Consider the following 24691-nt stretch of genomic DNA (forward strand, 5'->3'; position numbering starts at 1 on the left):
TGGCAGTCAGAGAAATCAACGGTTTAAATCAAACGTGGCCACAGTAAATAATAATTCTAATTGGTCTAAGAGCGTTAAAAAAACAAGCCTGAAGGCCTTGAATCTTAATGCAAGGAGCATTTGTAATAAGGTGGATGAATTGGCTGCACAAATAGAGGTAAACAAATATGATTTGGTTGGGATTACGGAAACGTGGCTCAAGGATGGCCAAGACTGGGAACTCAACATCCATGGATATTCGATATTCAGGAAAGATAGGTAAAAAGGAAAGGGAGGTGGGGTAGCTTTACTGGTTAAAGAAGGGATTAATACAATTGTAATGAAGGATATTAGCTCTGATGATGTGGAATCTGTATGGGTAGAATTGAGAAATACTAAGGGGAAAAAAACATTAGTGGGAGTGGTATATAGACCTCCAAACAGTAAGGCGGAGGTTGGGGATGGCATTAAAAGGGAAATTAAAGAAGCGTGCCATAAGGGCACAGCAGTCATCATGGGTGACTTTAATCTACATATAGATTGGGCCAACCAAATTGGTAATAATACTGTGGAGGAGGAATTCCTGGAGTGTTTACGGGATGGTTTCCTGGACCAATATGTCGAGGAACCAACCAGAGATCAGGCCATCTTAGACTGGGTATTATGTAACGAGAAAGGATTAATTAGCAATCTTGTTGTACGAGGCCCCTTGGGTCGGAGCGATCATAATATGATCGAATTCTTCATTAAGGTGGAGAATGAAGTAGTTGACTCAGAGACAAGGGTCCTCAATTTAAATAAAGGAAACTACGATGGTCTGAGGAGCGAGTTGGGTAGGATTGATTGGGGAATGGCACTCAAAGGGTTGACGGTGGATAGGCAATGGCAAACATTCAAAGACCGAATGGATGAGCTACAGAATTTGTTCATCCCAGTTTGGCATAAAAATAAAACAAAAAAGGTGACTCAACCGTGGCTAACAAGGGAAATTAGGGATAGCATAAGATCCAAGGAGAGGACATATAAATTGGCTAGAAAAAGCAATAATCCTGAGGATTGGGAGCAGTTTAGGATTCAACAACGGAGAACAAAGGGATTAATTAAGAAAGGGAAAATAGAATATGAGAGTAAGCTGTCAGGGAAGATAAAAACTGACTCTAAAAGCTTTTATAGATATGTGAAGAGAAATAGATTGGTGAAGTCAAGCATAGGTCCCTTACAGTCAGAATCAGGGGAATTTATAATGGGAAACAAGAAAATGGCAGACCAAATAAATACATACTTTGGTTCTGTCTTCACAAAGGAGGACACAAATAACCTCCCAGAGATGCCGGGGAACATAGGGTCTGATGAAAGCGAGGAACTGAAAGAAATCAGTATTTGTAGGGAAATGGTGTTAGGAAAATTGATGGGACTAAAGGCCGATAAATCCCCAGGGCCTGATGGTCTACATCCCAGGGTACTTAAGGAAGTGGCCCTAGAGATAGTAGATGCATTGCTGGTCATCTTCCAGAACTCGATAGACTCTGGAACGGTACCCATGGATTGGAGGGTAGCTAATGTTACCCCACTATTCAAAAAAGGTGGCAGAGAAAAAGCGGGGAATTATAGACCGGTAAGCCTGACATCGGTAGGGGGAAAATGCTAGAGTGCATTATAAAAGATGTAATAGCAGAGCACTTGGAAAGCAGTGACAGGATCGGACAAAGTCAACATGGATTTACAAAAAGTAAGTCATGCTTGACTAATCTACTGGAGTTTTTTGAGGATGTAACTGGTAGGGTGGATGGGGGAGAACCAGTGGATGTGGTGTATTTGGACTTTCAGAAGGCTTTCAATAAGGTCCCACACAAGAGATTAGCGTGCAAAATTAAGGCACATGGGATTGGGGGCAATGTATTGACTTGAATAGAGAACTGGTTGGCGGACAGAAAGCAAAGAGTTGGAATAAACGGGTCGTTTTCCGAGTGGCAGGCAGTGACTAGTGGGGTACCGCAAGGATCGGTCCTAGGACCCCAGCTGTTCACAATATATATTAATGATCTGGACGAAGGAATTGGATGTAATATCTCCAAATTTGCAGATGACACAAAGCTGGGCGGGAGGGTAAGCTGCGAGGAGGATGTCATGAAACTCCAGTACGATTTGGACAGGTTGGGTGATTGGGCAGAAACATGGCAAATGCACTATAATGTGGATAAATGTGAGGTTATCCACTTTGGTGGCAAAAACAGGAAGGCAGATTATTATTTGAATGGCAATAGATTGGGAGAAGGGGAAGTGCAAAGAGACCTGGGTATTATTGTGCACCAGTCGCTGAAGGTAAGCATGCAGGTGCAGCAGGCAGTTAAGAAGGCAAATGGTATGTTGGCCTTCGTAGCAAGAGGGTTCGAGTACAGGAACAAGGATGTCTTGCTACAGTTGTACAGGGCCTTGGTGACACCGCACCTTGAGTATTGTGTGCAGTTTTGGTCACCTTACCTGAGGAAGGACGTTCTTGCCATGGAGGGAGTGCAGCGAAGATTCACCAGGCTGATACCTGGGATGGCAGGAATGACGTATGAGGAGAGATTGTGTCGATTGGGCTTATATTCACTGGAGATTAGAAGATTGAGAGGGGATCTCATCGAAACCTATAAAATTCTGTCAGGTCTGGACAGACTAGATGCCGGAAGGATGTTTCTGATGGCCGGGGAGTCCAGAACCAGGGGTCATAGTCTAAGGATAAGGGGTAAGCCATTTAGGACTGAAATGAGGAGGAATTTCTTCACCCAGAGAGTGGTGAACCTGTGGAATTCTCTGCCACAGAGGGCGGTGGAGGCCAGTTCATTAAATATATTCAAGAAAGAGTTGGATATATTTCTTGAGGCTAAAAGGATCAAGGGATATGTGGAGAAGGCAGGGATAGGGTACTGAATTTGGATGATCAGCCATGATCTCATTGAATGGTGGAGCAGGCTCGAAGGGCCGAAAGGCCTACTCCTGCTCCTATCTTCTATGTTTCTATGTTTTGCCATTAGAGGATCTCCAGCAGCAGTGGCAGCAGCAGCAGAACCAGGAACAGCATGATGAGCACCAGGAGCACCAGGCTGCTGCTCACTCACCTGAAGCTGCACAGGCCAGAAGGGGCCAGCGCTTGGAAGTGGCTTGAGAGCACCTTGCTGCGCTTTAGGGGGCCATGGGGACCCGTTTATGCACTGGCAGTCCTACTCAGAAGGACTTCCATGAAGATCTGGTTTCTCTGTTCAATAGATGGCCAACGCTCCTCAAGAGATGTCATCCTCTTATGAGCACTCACCATGTTTTCCTTACCCTGGCGAGTTATCTCCTCCATGGAGGTTGCCAACCTTCCCATGGTGATGCGTTCATGCGCCAATGATCACTATGGACTCCTCCATTCGCTCCACACTCACAGCGACCCTGGAGACAAAACCTGCCAGAGACTCCTGCATCTGTGCATGGAGATCCATCACCTCTTCTCTTGCGGATGGACCCAGAGGCAGAGGGTCGACATGCAGCGCAGCTGAGCTGAGCTGGCAGAGTCCTGCGCCCTCCGACGAGGACTCTCCACTGCTGTCCCTGTCTCCAGAATCTGCTGAGGCTCACTTGTGAGCTGTGAAACACCAGGTGACAACACTACTCTATGTCCCGAAGGTCCCCCTGAGGTGTGAGTGTCTGCGCTGGTGCTGGGTGCGCTTACTTCTGCTGACGCTGCACCCTCAGAGGTTGGAGCTTCCTCTGAGGAGTCTGGCTGCACAGCCTCTTCCTCCTCCACAGTGAGGACGGGGGCTCTGGATGGTACTGTGCGGGAGTAAAGGAAGGAGTTAGAGATGTGATGCTAAGGTGACATGCACATTCGAGTTGACATCTGCTGACACCTGCATCCATGCAGCATTGGTCTCAGTGGGAGGCCTCTTCCTGCCTGACCTAGGGAAGAGGACCTCCCTGTGGGCCCTAACCCCATCCAATAATGCCTGCAGTGAAGCTTCGTCGAATTTGGAGGTAGCTCGGGGTCTGGCACTGGCCACAGCTGCTGCAGGCTCCTCTGCCATCCTGTATGGTTCGTTTGGAAACCTTCAGAGGATGCAATGCTTGCTATGGACCTTGAAAGCACCACAAATGATGACATCATACTGTGGGGCTGTCTGACTAGAAATGGACAATTAGCAAGGCTGCCCACATGCTGGGAATTAATTGGCCACTTGAGGGAAAATTGCGTGGAGCTGGTTGACACATTTTTTTGTGTGTCAGAACCCCGCATTCGGGGGAATCCGACCATTTCCCACACAAGCCACAAAATCGGGCCCAATGCAAATGAGTTAGGCAGAAACTTGAACTAAATGTCACTTCGGAAAAACAGTGCAATTTCAAGCTCAATTTGTGCCCAGGTTGCCGATTGTGCCGAAAACAGAAACTCTATCTCAAAATATAATTTAATGACTTAGATTAAGTCTGTATTTGAAAATAAATTTTTATCAACTTATCGTTTTGTCAATAGATGTGATATAATCAACCTATATTTTGACTTATAACTTATCTCAGACTAATTAAGCACTGTCATTCATTTAAAAACCACCAATTAGTTCTTTGATTAGTTTAAAAAATTACAGTGCATCAAGCACGAGATCTGAAATGCCATGTCAAACAATTATTGACCTTTACACAGAGCACCGAGGAGCTCTATTTAACCCCTCGCTCTATTAAATTTTCAGCCAGACATATGTAAAGTTGAACAATGTTAAAAGTGATACAAGCATGGGTGTGTACATATTGGATTTCTTAATAATAATGTAATTTTGTGAATATTTCAGTTATCTTTGGATTCAGTTACTTCCCCCAGTATGAGGTGTAACAAAATCTAAATACATTCATGTTTCGAACCAGTTGGAAGCTCGGTTGGTTTTTAAATTCTGATGTTAACTTCTGATGATTAATAATACATATAAACTATAGGGAATAAAAAAATTAAGAATAGAAGTTATGTGAACTGCTGAAAACTTAAATGACTCATGGCAATATATTTCACAACATTTGTTTTAGTGAAAGAGTGAGGCACTTGGTTCTGAACAAATAAAAAGAGGCACAGGCCCCGATTTTCGGCTTTTGTGGGAAATGGTCGGGTTCCCCCGAATGTGGGGTTTCTGACACACACAAAAAAGTGTCAGCCAGCTCCACACAATTTTCCCTCAAGTGGCCAATTAATTACCAGCATGTGGGAAGCCTTGCTAATTGTTCAATTCGAGTCAGAAATCCCCACAGTATGATGTCATCATTCGTGGTGCTTTCAAGGTCCATAGCAAGCACTGCATCCTCTGAAGGCTTCCAAACAAACCATACAGGATGGCAGAGGAGCCTGCAGCAGCTGTGGCCAGTGCCACACCCCGAGCTGCCTTCAAATTCAACGAGGCTTCACTGCAGGCATTATTGGATGGGGTTAGGGCCGACAGGAGGTCCTCTTCCCTCGGTCAGGCAGGAAGAGGCCTCCCACTGAGACCAATGCTGCATGGATGCAGGTGTCAGCAGATGCCAACTCATTGGAAGCCACCAGAAGAACCTTGGCATTACATCTCTAACTCCATCCTTTACTCCCCCACAGTACCATCCAGAGCCCCCATCCTCACTGTGGAAGAGGAAGAGGCTGTGCAGCCAGACTCCTCAGAGGAAGCTCCAACCTCCGAGGGTGCAGCGTCAGCAGAAGTAAGCGCACCCAGCACCAGCGCAGACACTCACACCTCGGGGGGACCTTCGGGACATAGAGTAGTGTTGTCACATGGTGTTTCACAGCTCACAAGTGAGCCTCAGCAGATTCTGGAGACAGGGACAGCAGTGGAGAGTCCTCGTCGGAGGGCGCAGGACTCTGCCAGCTCAGCTCAGCTGCGCTGCATGTCGACCCTCTGCCTCTGGGTCCATCCGCAAGAGAAGAGGTGATGGATCTCCATGCACAGATGCAGGAGTCTCTGGCAGGTTTTGTCTCCAGGGTTGCTGTGAGTGTGGAGCGAATGGAGGAGTCCATAGTGATCATTGGCGCATGAACGCATCACCATGGAAAGGTTGGCAACCTCCATGGAGGAGATAACTCGCCAGGGTACGGAAAACATGGTGAGTGCTCATAAGCGAATTACATCTCTTGAGGAGTGTTGGCCATCTGTTGAACAGAGAAACCAGATCTTCATGGAACTCCTTCTGAGTAGGACTGCCAGTGCATAAACGGGTCCCCATGGCCCCCTAAAGTGCAGCAAGGTGCTCTCAAGCCACTTCCAGGCGCTGGCCCCTTCTGGCCTGTGCAGCTTCAGGTGAGTGAGCAGCAGCCTGGTGCTCCTGTTGCTGATCCTGCTGTTCCTGGTTCTGCTGCTGCCGCCTCTGCTGCTGGAGTTCCTCTAATGGCAGGAAGGGAAGGAAAAAAGGCGTCCCATGCTTCTCGTAGATGCCTCCGCTAAGGAAGCGCTGAGTGAGGGTGGCGAGAGGGGCTTCCAGGAGATCGCATTGGAGAAGTGTGTGAGGCTCCAACCTTCCACAGCTGTGTCCAAGCCTTGAAGAAGTAGCCCCAAACCTGCAACAACAAGGTCCTTCAACATACAAGTGCTGTCCCTTTAAATCGCAGCTTCTCCGAGTGACCTGCAGCTGACAGCAAGCATGCCGGCAAGCTTCATGCCAGGTCTCATCAGCGGGGTACCCCGCAGGCGTGTTTGATGTGGGGAAAGCCCCAAAGTCGCAACGGCCCCGGAAAATCTACTTGAACAAGGTAATTATTGGTCATTAGTGTGCCGACGACCAGTCCCGCCAGCGGCAGCCGGGACTGAAGCGGGTCGGGGAGAAACGGCGGTCTGAAAGTCGGACGGGGCGGGGAATCAGGCGGGGGGGTCCCGACCCGCATTTTCCGCGATTTTCGGCCCCCCGGCCGCATGAAAAGCCGCCCGACGGCTGCCAGAAAATTGACCCCATAACTTCTGCGCCTCTTTGTGTGCGTGTGTGTGTGATGTAGGTTTAGACACATTTTGCTGTTCCAAATGTTTCAATTAGGACATCCTACAGAATAAAAGAATAATAGTATTTCTGTCTATAGGTTTGATACTTCAGTGGGACCGTTGCAGTTTGCTGATCAGTATTTGCAAATAACTGCCAAACTTCCCAGTCACAACATCTATGGGCTAGGAGAGCATGTTCATCAACACTATCGCCATGACACTAACTGGAAGACCTGGCCTATCTTCACCAGAGATGCATTTCCTAATGGGGTATGAAAGCCATTTGAATGCCAGTTTCATTTTGAATGATGCCCTCAGATGGTTCCACCTGCCATATATTTGACACTGTTTTTCTATCCTTATCTTGTCCACTGCTGGAACCACAGCAAAGCATAGTGGACAATGATATACTGAAAAACAAATCATAAGTCCTCATAAGTATACATGATGTCAGCATTCATCTCTGAATCAGAAGTTCATGCATGGCCCAGAAATTCAGATTGGAGGCTCCCCACGGGTGCAAGCCTCCGACCTGCACTTACCTAGCGCGCCGGCCGTTGAGCTGTGGGCTCGCGTGGGATGCCGATCCTGGGCCTGCTTCAACTGCCAGCGCGCAGTGCTTGCGTATCCCAGGGGCGCAGTTAGTTCGAAGCATCCCCTGGGATCACGTGGGCCATGGAGAACCAATGGTAGCAGGGAATCTGTATTCATAGATTTGACAGGAAGGGCTGTCAAATCTATGAATACAATTCTGCCCCAAAACATCACTAAAACTTCAAATATTTTTTTTTTTTAAATCACATTTTTAAAATAACTATAAATTACATAAAATAACTATTTTAAACAATAATTTAAATTTTTGAAAAAAATAATTACAGTTTCTAACGGGGCTAAAAATAAACTTACCTTTAAAGTATTTAAAAATAATAAACCTGTGGAAAAAATGTTTTAATTTAACTTAATTCACCACTTACCTTGTTAAAAGCAGGCCTTGCGACTGCTTTTTACAAGCGTAGCTCCTGGAGACTTACCCTCCCGGAGAAACCAACAAAAAAAAGGAAGTTCCAGGCATACGCGCTGCCTCTCCAGCGCAAGCATTTGACCTGTGAACCCCTTCCTTTAAGGGAACGGAAGCTTTGGTTTTCCGCGCATGCACAGTGCATGCACGAAACCGGCACTTTCGTTGGGCCTACGCGTACTCACCCGTGGGGACCCGAAGTTCTGGCCCGATATCATGAGTTCAAGTCCCATTCAGAGACTTGAAATTGAAACAGTAAATGTTGTGTGATATAACTGCTCTCAAGACAGTTAAAGCTGCTGTTTTTCTTTAACAGGGGATGCATAACCTCTATGGACACCACACTTTCTTTATGTGTCTGGAAGGGGAGAGCGGCTTCGCCTTTGGTGTTTTTTTGCTGAATAGCAATGCCATGGGTAAGCTTTTTGTTAATGACTATGACAAGGGATGAGTTGGTAAATTAAACTCTTAGCCAATATACAATTTGGTACTGATTTTTCTAAGGGTTGCACTCCATGGGGGAGAAATTCGGTATCGCCCCGTTTGGAGCGCAATTATCGGCCGGGCGTAAAGTTTAGCGTCTGGCGCAAATTATCGCCTCCGACTGAAAACTTAGCTTCTATCACCCCTGGAGGTGATTGCAGCGCTAAATCAAGTGCTACACACCTGTCTTAAGGCGCAAAGGCTGAGGAACGAGTCGTTAGCTCAGAGCGCGGGCGAAGCTCAGGTGATGTCAGTTAGCTATGGAACACAGACACACTGGTGCCGGCCAGTTCTTAAAGTGAAGGGTCGATGTTGCTTTCCAGCCACACCCTGCTCATTGCAGCCTTGAATCTCGACCTGCAAAGAACTATGGAGAGGGCCAGCGAGCGAGCTCAGCGCTTCAGCGACCGGGCGTTGCTGGCTCTGGTTGGCTCAGTGGAGCGCCGAAGATCAATACTGCACCCAGAGAGTGGCAGGAGACCATTGCCCCGCGACTATAGAAGGGTGTGGAGGGAGGTGGCTCAGCACATCTCCTCCAAGAGCATGGTGCCCAGGACCCACACACAATGTCGGAAAAAGTTCAACGACCTCACTCAGGTGGTCAGGGTGAGTGGCTGCTTTTCAATAACTCTCCATTCCTCCATCTCAACCTCACTCTATGGCCAGAGGGTGTAAAAACCCCAAAGTCCAACATTCATCCAAGATGTATGGCCATCTCAAAACACACACGCACATTCCACACCTTGCATACATTAAGGGCTGTTCAACTATGGGAGGCGCATCAGGCAAGCACATGGCAGCATACATTAAGGGCTATTCAACTATGGGAGACACATCAGGCAAGCAGATGGCAGCATACATTAAGGGCTATTCAACTATAAGAGGCACATAAGGCAAGCAGATGGCAGCATACATTAAGGGCTGTTCAACTATGGGAGGCACATCAGGCAAGCACATGGCAGCATACATTAAGGGCTATTCAACTATGGGAGGCACATCAGGCAAGCAGATGGCAGCATACATTAAGGGCTATTCAACTATGGGAGGCACATCAGGCAAGCACATGGCTGCATATTTACTGAGACGCCGTCCTTTTTCTTGCAGGTCAAGCCAGATCACAATAGGTGGCAGCAGCGATGGAGGGCCGCCTCAGCTGCAGACCCTCAGCGATCTGGCGGCGCATGTCCACAGGATCATCGCAAGCCAGGTGATAGGTCCTGTGGCTGCTGGAGAGGTTGACCCCCTTCAGGACAGCAATGGTAAGGTCATCACCTTTCTCTCCTCTCTCATTCCACTTGTCCCTCACAACACCAGCCTTTTACACTCTCAATCCAACTTACTAAATCGCTCCAGTCCTTGCTCCCTTACTGCCACCCTGTACTGACGCTAAAGTCACTCTTGTACCTCCCTGCTTTCAGATGGTAAACCACCAGCTGAGGAGACAGGCCCTCAGCCAGCCAGTGGGAGCGATGCCGCAGGCAAGGAGGAGGAAGCTGGAACCTCAGCACCAGCGTCTCCCGAGGGAGCCCACGCCCACATTGGGACCACGTCTTCCATGGAGGGGAGCAGGGGGAAGGGTCTGATGAGGACGAAGCTCCGGGACCCAGCGGGCTGCAGCAACGCGATGGGGATAGGGAAGCTCGGGGGCCTTCTCCCCAGAGGGAGAGCAGGTCAGCAAGTCCTGCTGCACTGGATGCAGAGGAGGAGCAGCTCATCGTGGAAATGAACATCCAGGCGGTGAACATGCACACTGAGCTCATGGGTGCAGTGGGAGGATGCCCGAAAGCATGGATGGACTGGCATGGAGTGTGGAGCACTCTGCTGTAGCACAGGCGGATGCAACACAACTGCTTAGTGCTGCAATTCAGTCACTGGCTGCTGCGATCCAATCTCGGACTGCTCTCATGCAGTCTCAGATTGAGGCAACTGCTGCCATCGTCGCTGGTTTGGACACATTGCCCCGGGGCTCTCATGGCGCCGCAGCAGGCCAGCAATCTGTGCTCCAGCAGATTGCTCTGGATGCTGAGGTGCTGCCCCGTGGGAGTGCCAGTGTGTTGGTCGAGCAGGGAGGTGCTGTTCTCTCTCAGGATGACAGTATTTCTGCTCCCACCACTGTCACTTCCCCATTGCACTTGCCACCGCCTGCAACACAGCCAGCCCAGACTGCTGCCGCCCATGCAGAGTTGGTGCAGTCTGCAGTCGGGGCCTCCAGTCCCAGAGCATATCGAGGTTGTCCTTCAAGGGCATCTGCAGTCTCAGCATCTGACATTCAGCAGCCTTCCACCAGTCTTGCTGCAGCCACTGGGGCCCCATTACGGAGGAGCAGTAGGGTGGGAAGGGGGGGAAGTGCACAAGGGATGGATGTCATCCTCAAAGGGCAAAAAGTAGGAGGTCTCATAAATGTTGGGAATGTTTTTATTAAAGGCCGAGGTTCGTCTGATAACTTTTGTTTAGCGTTTTGGCCATTACCTCCAGCTTGTGAGAACCAGTTATGTTAATTAATGATTTGTTGTGTTTGTTTCTATTAGTTTGTCATGAATAAATGACACACACAGAGTTTGTAAAATAAATAAGTTTTTGTATTCAAAATGTACATATTTGGCCTATGGAATCATTGCTGCCTTGGCCGGCTATAGGGGTTGCAGTTGCTTTCCATCATGTTGTTCTTCATGCCAGAAGCCATCTTCTGAGTAGAGGCTTAGAAGCGGCTTGTTATCAGCCGTTGACGGACGGCCCTTGCAGTTTCAACATTGTGGGCCTCCCTCCTGCCTTGGTGCTGCTGCTGATTATCCTCCTCCTCTTCCTCCTCCACTTCCTCCTCCTCCTCCAGTGGTGCACCAATCCTCGGTGGCATTGGCTGGGTCCTGAGGATTGCCAGGTTATGCAGCATGCAACACACAACTATGAAGAGGGAGACTCACTCAGGAGAGTACTGCAGGGCTCCTGCTGAGTGGTCCAGACAGCGGAACTGCTGCTTGAGCATGCTGATCATGTTCCTGGTAGCGATATGGCTCTCTTTATACCGCAGCTCGGCAGGGGTGTTGGGGTTGCGGAGAGGTGTCATCAGCCAGGTGCAGAGTGGATAACCCTTTGTCCCCGAGGAGCAAACCACTTGGCTGATGCGGTGCCTGGAAAAGGTCTGGCACAGCAGTCTGGTGCAGGGTGAAAGCATCGTGGCTGCTGCCAGGATAGCGGGCATTGATGGCGAGTATCAGCTGTCTGTAGTCATAGACTAACTGGACATTTAAGGAGTGGAACCCCTTGCGATTTCGGAAAACCTCTGCATTTTCATGCGGTGCCCGCAATGCCACAAGCGTGCAGTCAAAGGCGCCCTGCACCATGGGGAAGCCGGCTATCCTCGCAAAGCCAAATGCGTGTTCATGCTGTTTGGCCCAGGTCATGGGGAAAGAGATGTACTGGTGTCTCCTTTTATAGAGGGCATTTGTCACCTCCCGGATACAGCAATGCACTGCGAACTGGGAGATATTGGCGATGTCCCCAGTAGCTGCTTGAAAGCAGCCAGTGGCATAAAAATTCAGAGTCACTGTGACCTTCACTGCCACTGACAGAGACATCCTGGTCCTCAGTTGAGGCTGTAGATCTGGCTGCAGCAGGTGGCAGAGCTCAGTGATAACCTCCTTGCTGAAGCGCAGCCTGTGCAACACTGCTCCTCAGACAAATGAATGTCGGAGAATTGTTCTTGGAATACCCTGGGAGGATAAGGTCTCCTCTGCTGAGGCCTGTTGGCCCTCCTCCCTCTGGCCATGATTGCCACTCTCTCTCTGCGTCTCTGATGCCTCCGATTCTGCAGGCGCAGGACGACGCCCCGACTCAGTGCAGCCCACATAGTCTCTCGACAATCGAAGTAATGAAGGTCAATTCCAAAAGAACCTGCAAAGTGCTGCTCAGTAGCCAAAACTACTTCACACAGCATTGAATCTCTCCAGAAGTCTCTATCTGTCTCTCTCAGAATCTCTCTCTCTCTCAGAATACGTGGTGCAAAAATGTCTCCAACAAAAAAAGGCAGTAAGAGACCGCCTTTAAATAACGCTCCCCCAGCCCCTTCCCGACTGCAAAATGTTCCACTCTCCCTGTCGTTGCTAGTGGCAGGCGGAAAGGAAGGGGGCGCCACTCAATATCTGGTCTGGGGCGCCACCGGGGCGTTGCACATTCGACTGATGTCGCTAATCAAGGCACTAATCAACCGAATTTTTCCCTCCATTTTAAAATATTAACTGCCCTTCCCTTGGCTGGTACTCTTGTGCACAACAGGATACTAGACAAGAGGGTGAGCAGATAAACTATATGTTCATAAGCCTCCATCAATACTGCTCTGAAACCAGCAAAGGAGCAGGATAGTGAAACAGTTTGGGTAAAGATAAGGAATAATAAGGGGAAAAAACACTAGTGGGTGTAGTCTATAGGCCTCCGAACAGTTGCAACTCTGTTGGACGGAGTATTAATCAGGAAATAGTTGAGGCTTGTAATAAGGGAACAGCTATAATTATGGGGGATTTTAACTATCATATTAACTAGACAAATCAAATTGGGCAGAGCAGCCTTGAGGATGAGTTCATTCAGTGTATTAGGGATGGGTTTCTTGAGCAGTATGTAACTGAACCGACCAGGGGGCAAGCAACCTTAGATTTGGTCCTGTGTAATGAGACAGGATTAATTAAAAATGTCCTAGTAAAGGATCCCCTTGGAATGAGTGACCATAACATGGTTGAATTCCATATTCAAGTAGAGAGTGAGAAGGTTGGATCGCAAACAAGCGTGCTGAGCTTGAATAAAGGAGACTATGAAGGTATGAGAGCGGAATTGATTAGAGTGGACTGGGAAAATAGATTAAAGGGTAAGACGGTACATGATCAGTGGTGTACATTTAAGGAGTTATTTTACAACTTCCAAAAAATAGATATTCCACTGAGGAAAAAAGGGTGTAAAAGAAAAGATAGCCATCCGTGGCTAAGTAAAGTAATTAAGGATAGTATCCGACTAAAAACAAGGGCATATAAGGTAGCCAAATCTAGTGGGAGGATAGAAGATTGGGAAGTCTTTAAAAGACAGCAAAATATAACTAAAAGATTGATTAAGAAAGGGAAGATAGATTATGAAAGTATATCAGCAAAAAATATAAAAACGGATAGCAAAAGTTTCTATAGTTATATAAAAAGAAAAAGGGTGGCTAAAGTAAATGTTGGTCCCTTAGAGGATGAGACTGGGAAATTAATGGTGGGAAACATGGAGATGGCAAAAACGCTGAACAAATATTTTGTATCAGTCTTTACAGTTGAGGACACTAAGAATATCCCAACACTGGACAAACAGGGGGCTCCAGGGGGAGAGGAGCTAAATACGATTAAAATCACTAAGGAAGTGGTACTTGGTAAAATAATGGGACTTAAGCCGAATAAATCCCCTGGACCTGATGGCTTACATCCTAGGGTCTTGAGGGAAGTGGCGGTAGGGATTGTGGATGCATTGCTAATAATTTTCCAAAACTCCCTGGACTCAGCAAAGGTCCCGGCAGATTGGAAAACTGCTAATGTAACACCCTTATTTAAAAAGGGTAGTAGGCAGAAGGCTGGAAACTATAGACCTGTTAGCCTAACATCTGTGGTTGGTAAAATGTTAGAGTCCATTATTAAGGAGACAGTAACGGGACATTTGGACAAACATAATTTAATAGGACAAACTCAGCATGGTTTCATGAAGGGGAAGTCATGTTTGACAAATTTGCTTGAGTTCTTTGAGGAAGTAACATACAGGGTGGATAAAGGAGAACCAGTGGACGTAGTGTATTTAGACTTCCAAAAGGCATTTGACAAGGTGCCACACAAAAGATTATTGCTCAAGATAAAAAATCACGGGATTGGGGGTAATATTCTGGCATGGGTGGAGAATTGACTCTCTAACAGAAAGCAGAGAGTTGGGATAAATGGTTCATTCTCAGACTGGCAATCAGTACCTAGTGGTGTTCCGCAGGGGTCAGTGCTGGGTCCCCAACTCTTTACAATCTATATTAACGATTTGGAGGAGGGGACCGAGTGTAACATATCAAAGTTTGCAGATGATACAAAGATGGGAGGGAAAGTGGTGAGTGAGGAGGACATAAAAAACCTGCAAAGTGACATAGACAGGCTAAGTAAGTGGGCAGAGATTTGGCAGATGGAATACAATACTGGAAAGTGTGAGGTTATGCACTTTGGCAGGAAAAATCATAGAGCAAGTTATTATCTTAATGGCAAGAAACTGGAAAGTACTGTAGTACAACGGGATCTGGGGGTCCTGGTGCACGAAACTCAAAAAGTTAGTATGCAGGTGCAGCAAGTGATCAAGAAGGCCAATGGAATGTTGGCTTTTATTGCTAGGAGGATAGAATATAAAAACAGGGAGGTATTGCTTCAGTTGTACAAGGTATTGGTGAGACCACACCTGGAATACTGCATACAGTTTTGGTGTCCATACTCAAGAAAAGACATACTTGCTCTCGAGTTAATACAAAGAAGGTTCACTCGGTTAATCCCGGGGATGAGGGGGTGGTCATATGAGGAGAGGTTGAGTAGATTGGGACTCTACTCATTGGAGTTCAGAAGAATGAGAGGCGATCTTATTGAAACATATAAGATTGTGAAGGGGCTTGATCAGGTGGATGCGGTGAGGATGTTCCCAATGATGGGTGAAACTAGAACTAGGGGGCATAATCTTAAAATAAGGGGCTGCTCTTTCAAAACTGAGATGAGGAGAAACTTCTTCCCTCAGAGGGTGGTAGGTTTGTGGAATTTGCTGCCCCAGAAAGCTGTGGAAGCTACATCATTAAATAAATTTAAAACAGAAATAGATAGTTTCCTAGAAGTAAAGGGAATTAAGGGTTACGGGGAGCGGGCAGGAAATTGGACATGAGTCTAGGTTCGGAATGGTCATGGCCCTGTGGGTAGTAGAGCGGGCCCAGGGGCCGTGTAGCCTGGTTCTGCTCCTACTTCTTGTGTTCTAATTCTGTGTTAGATTTCAGGAGATGGTTTTATTCCTGTTCCTGGCTGGGGTGGAGATCGCCTTTACAGAAGGTAAGTACTGTAGAAAATATAGGGACAGAGTGATCTCCTGGGAGAGTTTCGATCGCCTAGATGGGTCGGAGAGGAATTTCCCAGATTTTTTCTCCCAAATTGGCCTTTGGGTTTTTTATCTGGTTTTTCGCCTCTCCCGGGAGATCACATGGGTTCGGGTGGGATGGAGAGTGATAGAAGATTTGAGGTTAGGATCAGATCAGCCATGATCTTATTGAATGGTGGAGCAGGCTCGAGGGGCCGATTGGCCTACACCCGCTCCTATTTCTTATGTTCTTATGTTCCTGGGACATGTATGAGAGCTGCCTCTGATTTATCCTCGTTTCCCACAAAGATGCCTTTTGGCTTTTCTCACCACTGCAGTAGAACTGAGATTAGAACTCAGCATGTGGAGAGTTGCAGGTGCAAAGCCTTGGAAACTTCACAGTGCATTGATTGGGCCTCTTGTGCACTGCATGACTGCACCACCTTATATTGAACTATGCAAAGACACTCAGACAAAGTAAAACTCATGCAGATTGCAATTTAATTATTTGTCGTTGAATATGATTAAATTATGTGGTTCTGTAGTTTTGTTTACATTGTTTTGCATTTGTAGCTAGCTGGTCTTGTGCCAGGTCTCTGTGCTTAATAAGGAAATGATGTTGTCACAAAAATAGAAAGCACTCATCAGGTCAGGCAGCATATGTGGAGAGAGAAACAGGTTTTAGGTCGATGACCTTTTATCAGAACTGAAAATGTTAGAAATTGAGGCCCCGATATTTACTGGGGTGGGTTGCATTCGCGTGGGTGGTGGGGGTGGGGGTGAGGTGACAGGGGGAGGGGTGAAGAGTTTTGATCGGGGGAAGTCCAGGTTGCCCTGGTTTTATCTCCACAGCGTGCGTCTTTTTTTAAGCAGAATCCCCGCCCGAAGCCAACTTGATTGATAGGCTTGGCTCCCTGTCGGGCGAGGAACACTTTGGAGGAGGCCGCAGCCACAGGAGCAGGTAAAGAACCTGCTGCTGCGTTAGTGGGAGCGTGGGGGAGAGGGGGACTGGATCTTGGAGGGAGGAGTCCAATCCTGGGAGGGGGGTCTGATCCCCAGGGGGCGGTCTGATCCCCGATCCTGGAGAGGGAGGGGTGGTGGTCTGATGGCAGGGGAGGGAGGGCTGATGGCAGGGAAGAAGGTAAGCTTGGGCACTTACTTTTCCATGAAGGAGTCCTTACCTCCCTTTATCTGCCGGGTTTCCCGAGGCCTGGGAAACCCAGTCTGCCAGGATTAAACCTAGAAGCCAGGTGAAATCTGAGACACACAGCCTCATTAAAATATTTAAAAGAGCGACCTGCCTCCTGAAAGCAGGTTGGTCACCCACCCCCTGTCCTGCCTCCATTAAACCTGGAAGTGGGCGGGTTGGGATCAGGTTTGAGATTTTTTTTTAATTTGCATCTCACCCATCCCAAACCCACCTGTGTTTGGGGGTTAAAATTACCCCCTAACAGTTTTTAAGCAATGATGTTGTAAGTCATTTAATGTTGCTGTGTTAATTAAATATTTTAGTCTCCTAAATTAAATTTGACTCTTTTACCCATGACACCTTAATAAAGTAAAAAGTAGAGTATGAGTATGATAATAACTTAACATTTTAATCCAGGGATTTTCTATAATCAGAACTGTCTCAAATTTTCACTGAATTATATCATTAATATGGAAAAGTTACTGGGTTGAATGTTATTACTAGTGCACCACTGTGCTGACTATGGTGTTAATGTTGAAGTATGTGTCAATCCCCAAATATCAGTTGTATGGCGGGGTGGGGGAGGGGGCAGGGCAATTAATGCTTTGCATGATATGTTGTCAATCTAATTATAATGTAGAAGGACCGAAGATCAACACTGATGTTAATATTACTTTGGAATGGCAAGGGGGAATTTTCCGGGGGTCAGCGGGTGCAATCGGTGGTGGGTCGGGTGGGAAAGTTTTTTTTCCCCAGCGGGTCAGTACCCTGCTGCCAACCCGCCACTACGCACCTTTACCAAATGTCTGGTCTGTCAGCGCTGAGCAGACCCGACACGCAGCGGAGGAGACAATTCAGGTCATTATGACCTTGTTAACAGAAGATTATCAACAATTTTGAACTAACCTTTAGAATTTATCAGCTCACCAACAGGGTCCACACTGCTTGGGGATCATGTCTGTTAAGCTGGGCCATGGAATCATTTCATTACTTGACAGCTTGAAATGTGCTATAAAAGCTCTTGGGGAGAATTTTGCTGGTGCTCAGGGGGTGGGTTTGGAGGTGGGACATCCAGTAAAATTGCAAAGATTGACAGCGGGTCCCAAACCCGCTGTCAACCCACCATCATACAATGTTCCCAAGTGTCGGGTCCCTGATTTGCACATGGACCCAAAACCTAGCGGCGGGAAAAGTATTATAGGCACTTAACTGCTTGTTAACAAGTAGTGAACAGGCAGTTAAGAGGCTTTTTCCAATTTTGACAGGTCTACTGCGGGCGTTCCGACATCTAGACACCACGCCAGGGTAAGTGTGGCGTGCTGTGGGTGTACTGTAATGTTTCTTCATTGATGACAGCTGCAGAAGTGGTGTGAAGGATCCAATAGTACACTGGTGATTTTCAGAGGTAAGAAAATGTTGGGAAAATCATTTTTAATGTATTTAGACTTTTCCGTAGGTAACAAGATTTGAAGTGTTTGTGCAGTCTCACCTCATTGGGAGAACCTCTCTCATCAATGACAGATCGCTTCTGTAACCTCACCTGCAGCTGCCATTTGTTCTAGCCTAAGGAGGGAGTCATTGGAGAGCCTTGTGCAAGGGCTCACCTTTGTACAGTGATTGTTCATGTTTGCAGCACCTCAATGCTGTCAAACACTGAAAAATCACCTGTCAAAAAAAGTTGTGCATGGCCCCTTTAAGAAAAGCGGCAGATGACGCGTCACCAACTGATGTCATCTGACACCGGCTTTCTCCAAATTGGCCAGCAAGCCTGCAGGGTGGGCTTAACAAGGTCAATTGACGCAAAATAGCGTCTGTGCGTCGGATGTCGTTGGGGGCGGGATCAGAACCTGGAAGGAAGCTGTCCTGCCCCTAGGCCGCACCGAAAGGTAAAATCCAGCCCCTCATCTCACAGCTGTTTACTTTCCAAGCTCAGAAGCTGTTGCTTACTGCATTTGGAAGACAGATTGAGCTTTATGCAGCTTGCAAGTTTTTGGAGCAAACTCTATCCAGTGTCACCTCATTGGAACAATCACTCTCACCATTGACAGATCTGTCATCATAAGTTCACCTGCCATCTATTCTATCAGCATTGGTATGGTTTATACTCTCTCACCTTGATCCTCAGAATCTGATCACGATCAGCTGCAACACTAGCATCACCAGGCACACCAGCAGCACCAACAACCACAGCAACCTTCTCCGCAATCACCTGATGCTGCACAGGACAGAGGGCATCAGCACTCAACCACATTGCTGCCCGGGACACCAGGGATGGCCTCACCATGGCTACATTTACTTCACTTGACGCTGCACACCCTGGCTGCCGCATGATGTGCCAAGTTGGCACCACCCCACACCAACAACATAAAGCATCCCTACAATGCCCAAACCATTCCTTTCACACTCACCAGCATTACGCGGGGTGCCGTTATGTCTCACCATTCACTGCAACTATTAATAAGGACGTGGTAACAGGGCACTTAGAAAATAATAATAGGATTGGGCAGAGTCAACATGGATTTATGAAAGGGAAATCATGTTTGACAAATCTGTTAGAGTTTTTTGAGGTTGTAACTAGTAGAATAAATAAGGGGGAACCAATGGATGTGGTGTATTTGGATTTTCAGAAGGCATTCGATAAGGTGCCACACAAGAGGTTATTAAATAAAATTAGGGCTCATGGGATAGGGGGTAATATTCTACCATGGACTGAGGATTGGTTAACGGACAGAAAACAGAGAGTAGGAGTAAACGGGTCATTTTCAGGTTGGCAGGCTGTAACTAGTGGGGTACCACAAGGATCAGTGCTTGGACCTCAGCTATTCACAATCTACATCAATGATTTGAATGAAGGGACCAAATGTAATATATCCAAGTTTGCTGATGATACAAAGCTGAGTGGGAATGTAAATTGTGAGGAGGATGCAAGGAGGCTTCAAGGGGATATAAACAGGCTAAACGAGTGGGCAAGAACATGGCAAATGGAATATAATGTGGAGAAATGTGAGGTTATCCACTTTGGTAGGAAAAACAGAAAAACAGAATATTTTTTAAATGGTGAGAGATTGGGAAATGTTAGTGTTCAGAGGGAGCTGGGTATCCTTGTACAGGAAACTCGCTGGTATCCGGCACCAACGGGACCAGGATGGTGCCGGTTGATTAAAAATTCCGGATGACAGCGAGGGTTATCTACCAAGGCTATTTTTAACAACCAAAGAGTCAGACTCCTGTTTTTGAGGTGTTCGGACTTCTGACAGTGCCAAGAAGCCGAGTAGTGGCAGTTTGGAGAACTACCCCCACTAACTAACTCGACCACCACGGGAGACTCGGACTCTGACTCGGCAACATTTCCGGTTATTGAGGTGTTTTCGGAGTATGAATTTTGCCGGTTAATAGAGAATTCCGGATATTTAGGTGCCGTTTAAACGAGAGTTACCTGTACATGAATCACTGAAAGTTAGCATGCAGGTACAGCAAGCAATTAGGAAAGCAAATGGTATGTTGGCCTTTATTAGAAGAGGATTTGAGTATAAGAGTAAAGACGTCTTACTGCAGATATATAGGGCCCTGGTGAGACCATACCCGGAGCATTGTGTACAGTTTTCGTCTCCTTACCTAAGGAAGGCTTGCCATAGAGGGAGAGCAACGAAGGTTCATCAGACTGGTTCCTGGGATGGGGGATTGTCCTATGAGTAGAGATTGAGTAGACTAGGCCTATATTCTCTAGAGTATAGAAGAATGAGAGGTGATCTCATTGAAACATACAAAATTCTTACAGGGCTTGACAGGGTAGATGCAGGGAAGATATTTCCTCTGGCTGGGGAGTCTAGAACCAGGGGTCACAGTCTCAGAATAAGGGGTCAGCCATTTAGGACTGAGATGAGGAGAAATTTCTTCACTCAGAGGGTGGTGAATCTTTGTAATTCTCTACCCCAGAGGGCTGTGGAGGCTCAGTCGTTGAGTATATTCAAAACAGAGATTGATAGATTTTTGAATATTAAGGGAATCAAGGGATATGGGGATTGTGCAGGAAAGTGGAGATGAGGTAGAAGATCAGCCATGATCTTACTGAATGGCGGAGCAGGCTCAAAGGGCCAAATGGCCTACTCCGGTTGCTATTTCTTATGTTGTTATGTACTTATGTTCTAACTCACTAAGCCACTTCCAAGATGTGTACAAATCTGTCCAAGAATGCAAAGTTTTGACAATAAAGTACCTATCATTGTGTGTTGCTAGTTGGTATGATTGGGCTAGGATGAGGGTGAGTGTGATGGGTGGCTAGTGAGGTGGGGAAGTGATAATGTAGATAGAGAGGGATGGGTGGAGGTGCAAGGTAAGTTGTGTGAGTAAGGATGTGCAGGAGTAGGATAGGGAAGGCAGAGTGATGTGGATGTGATGAGTGGCACAGCAGGATGAGGTTGAGTGTGGCTTTGTTATAGCGCTTCGTGACCTATTGAGATCATTGAAAGGTTTGCGCCACTGCAGCCTGGTCCTACTGACGACATCCCTGCTTGTGCCCTTCTGTGCAATGTGCAACCAGGCTGCGTTGGTCTCCTGGGGAGGTCTCTTCCGCCCATTGGAAGGGATGAGGACCCCCTGTGTGGTGTGAGAGCCTGGGTGCAGCCGTGCACCTCTGAGCAGTCATTGTCAGTGTTTGCAGCACCTCAATGCTGTAGAACACTGACAGCACAAATGTCAAAGTAAATTTGCACATGGTCCCTTTAAGGAAACTGGCTGATGACACGTCATCAAATGAAGTCATCAGATCCGCTTCCTTCAATTGGACCGGGAAACCTGCTGAGCGGGCTTAACAAGCCCAATCAGGGGAAATTCATTCTACAGAGCGGGCTGGAGCCAGCAGCGGGGCCAGGACCCGCCATCGACATCGCCCGCCACGGAACTGCTGAGGTAGTGAAAATCACAGCCGCAGTGCAACGCTGTGCACTGCCCATCCCCTTAAAAATACATTTAAAAAAATGAATATACAAATCCTAGGTCTCAATGGTATTGTGGTTTTAAATTACTTTGGGGTAATTTTTCAACATACTTTTTAATTTACTTTTTAATTACCAAATGGAGGAGTAGCTGCTGTAATCACTGATGAATGCAAAAGGTAGAACAGTGCATTGTTGCCTGTGAGGCACAATAGGGAACATTTTTTGTAGTTACTACTTGTACCAAAGTTGTAAATGCATTTTTCATAAAGACATGTATAAAAATTCTCTATTAATAGCGTAAACAGGAAATGTTGTAATTGAGTGATACAGCCAAATAAGAGTTACGCTGTAGGTCGCACCAGTGGTTGCTAGCCTCAACAACACACAAACAATGTCAATGAGATATGATTGAGCTACCATAATATCTAAAAGGCCAATAACAGAGAATCACACAACTTAACTACCAGTGGCTCAATGTTGCAATAAGGAAGGAAAGACTACTATGAGTTCTTAGTAAGTGGCAACACCTTATAAGGCCATTTGCAGGAGCTCCTGATGCTCCAGGCAGTCTCTCATGATGCATCAAGACTGTCGGGGCAGAATTGTTGGGTGGCAGCAGCTAGTGAATGGGTGCTTTCCAGGCATTTAGCAAGAGGCAAGGACCAGGAAGAATATATGGGCACTGGGCAGGTGTTGCTAGGTGCCTGGGGAGCAAAGGGCAGGGGTGCCCAACTTCATTTAAATTGAATGACAGCTTTGCTTTCAGTAGCTATTCCTAATGGGCACTGTGTGGCCGGAACTCTGCTTAGCTGCTCTAGCTGTATTATGGGACAGATGCCTTCATTTACATTGAATGCAAGGGCCTAATGAGCCTCGTGCACCGCTTATACCTAAGCGGCCGGCCCCTTTTATATCTGCTGCCCACATTGGGGCATGTTGGCAGATCTCAGACTTCCATGCCCAGTTTTCTGTGGCACCCACCGTCGCATTACCTGCCTGTACAACTCATGGACAAAATAAGCCTCCTGCATATCACCATTGAATCCTAGCCCACTGTCCCTGCAAACACTACCACTTTTGTATTGGATACTTTCTTCTTCATTCTCCTTCGTAATTCACCACAGATGTATTCAAATGGGTTGAGGTATCCATGCCATACTAGTTTTTGATGTGTGAAGTATCATATTGCATCGCCATCAGGATCCAAGGAGGAGGAATCTCAGGAAAAAGATGATTTTTTAAAAAACTTTCATCTATATTGACAGTAAATATCTCAAAGTATTTTACACAATAAGTAGTGCAGTGACTATTGTTATGTAGGCATTATGATAAGCCATTATATGAGCATAATTTTGGGCTGCCATAGTTCCTTCCTTTATTTTCTACTACACACTGTATAATGAAGAATCCTCATTAGCATCATCATTTACATACTGAATATGACCTACTTTTAAATCAGGCCAGTCAGTTCCAGGCAATAGCATATACCATGTTGGCGCCTAGCTCCAGCATCAATGAAACAACACGATTGAACAACCTGTATTTGATTCCTTATGATAGCACACTTGCATAAAATTAATTTGATTGCTATTAATAACAGTTACTAACATATATATTTTAAATAGACTAATGACTGCATCAAAATAGCACGCAAAGGAATTTTACAGAATCACATTAATCTTTGTGCTATTAGAGGGAATTAAACTCCATTGTTTTTGATACTTTAAATGTATTATATTTGACATCAAAGTATTTCTAGTGTACAGAAGGTCCACTTTAAGCCCTCAGGTGCAACATAAGATTGCAATTAATTGTATAAATGACTCCAATGTACCTTTTTATCTGTTATAATGTTATTTTTAGTCTATTAATAGCTAACTACAAATACAATTCATTATTGTTATTGAAAACCCCACCAAAAGACCAAGCTTAAATTCAACATAACTATCTATAATGGTCATCACTGATTTATCACTGTTGACCATCGTGGCAAAACCTAATTAACAGATCCTGTCTCTATTTCTTCTTTTGACAGAGGTTGAACTTCAGCCAAGCCCATCAATAACATATAGGACAATAGGTGGAGCTCTGGACTTTTACATCTTCTTGGGTTCTTCACCTGAGGAAGTTGTTCGTGAGTACGTAACGGTAGGTAATCATTATCAGTAACTTGCAATAGAACTGGATAAAATGATAGAATCATTGTTATAAATCTCATCATCATCAAGAAACTACTCATGAAATAACGCTGGACGGCCAGCTGGTGGCACCGTCCAAGGAGTATAAATACTCGGGCGTGAGCTCAACTTTCCAGGGACATTTTGTAAGACCGGAACTAGTGAAGTACAACTAGACCTCCATGTTCTGAAACAAGTTGATTAAAGCCTTGCTTTATGCTCAAACCAAGTGCGTAGTGAGTTTTATTACGTCAATTTAATCAACTTGATATCGACTCCACGCTTTGGGTGATTTCGGGAACAGCCAGCTACGACTTGAACCATAGAAGGGAATTCAGACAAGTAATCGATCCATCATGGAGAAACTACTCAGACCCACCCGTCTCGACCTGGACCCGAATTCACTTACAGCTGCTAAGGTATGGAAGCACTGGTATCGTACCTTTAGCAACTTCCTTGAGGAGTGTGGGGAGAATGTTCCTAACAAGTTACGAATACTTGCTAATTATGTATCCCCTCATGTGTTTCATTATATCAAAGACTGTGTAGACTATGACGCTGCTATCCAAATACTACAGCAGCTTTATGTCAAGTCTCCAAATTAAATTTTTGCTCGGCATCTACTGGCCACAACTCGGCAACAACCCGGGGAATCACTTGAAGAATTCCTTCAGAAACTTCGCAGGCTCAGCAAGGATTGTAATCTTAAAGCTGTTACAGCTGAGCAGTACCAGGAGGAGTTAATTTGTGATTCCTTTATTAATGGGGTTGCGTCTCCCTTCATACGTCAGCGTCTGTTGGAGAATAAAACCCTCAAGTTACAGGCTGCCTATGACCAGGCATGTTCTCTG

The 24691-nt window shown here is 46.3% G+C and overlaps 1 protein-coding gene across 2 annotated transcripts in view; it reads left to right on the forward strand.

Moving 5' to 3' along the window:
• The window catches only part of si (sucrase-isomaltase), a 205593-nt gene that overhangs the window by 29034 nt on the left and 151868 nt on the right, over window positions 1-24691 (forward strand). For both annotated transcript variants that reach the window (XR_015078687.1, XM_085990397.1), the window contains exons 7-9: window positions 7043-7214; window positions 8279-8378; window positions 23699-23811. Coding sequence is in view for 1 of the 2 variants with exons in the window: in XM_085990397.1 (XP_085846523.1) it covers window positions 7043-7214; window positions 8279-8378; window positions 23699-23811 (385 nt within the window). In the remaining variant the exon portion in view is untranslated. The remainder of the gene's footprint in view (window positions 1-7042; window positions 7215-8278; window positions 8379-23698; window positions 23812-24691) is intronic.

Source organism: Somniosus microcephalus, chromosome 6 (assembly GCF_052327205.1).
Source record: "Somniosus microcephalus isolate GS21.2 chromosome 6, FLI_Smic_1.0, whole genome shotgun sequence".
NCBI lineage: Eukaryota > Metazoa > Chordata > Chondrichthyes > Squaliformes > Somniosidae > Somniosus > Somniosus microcephalus.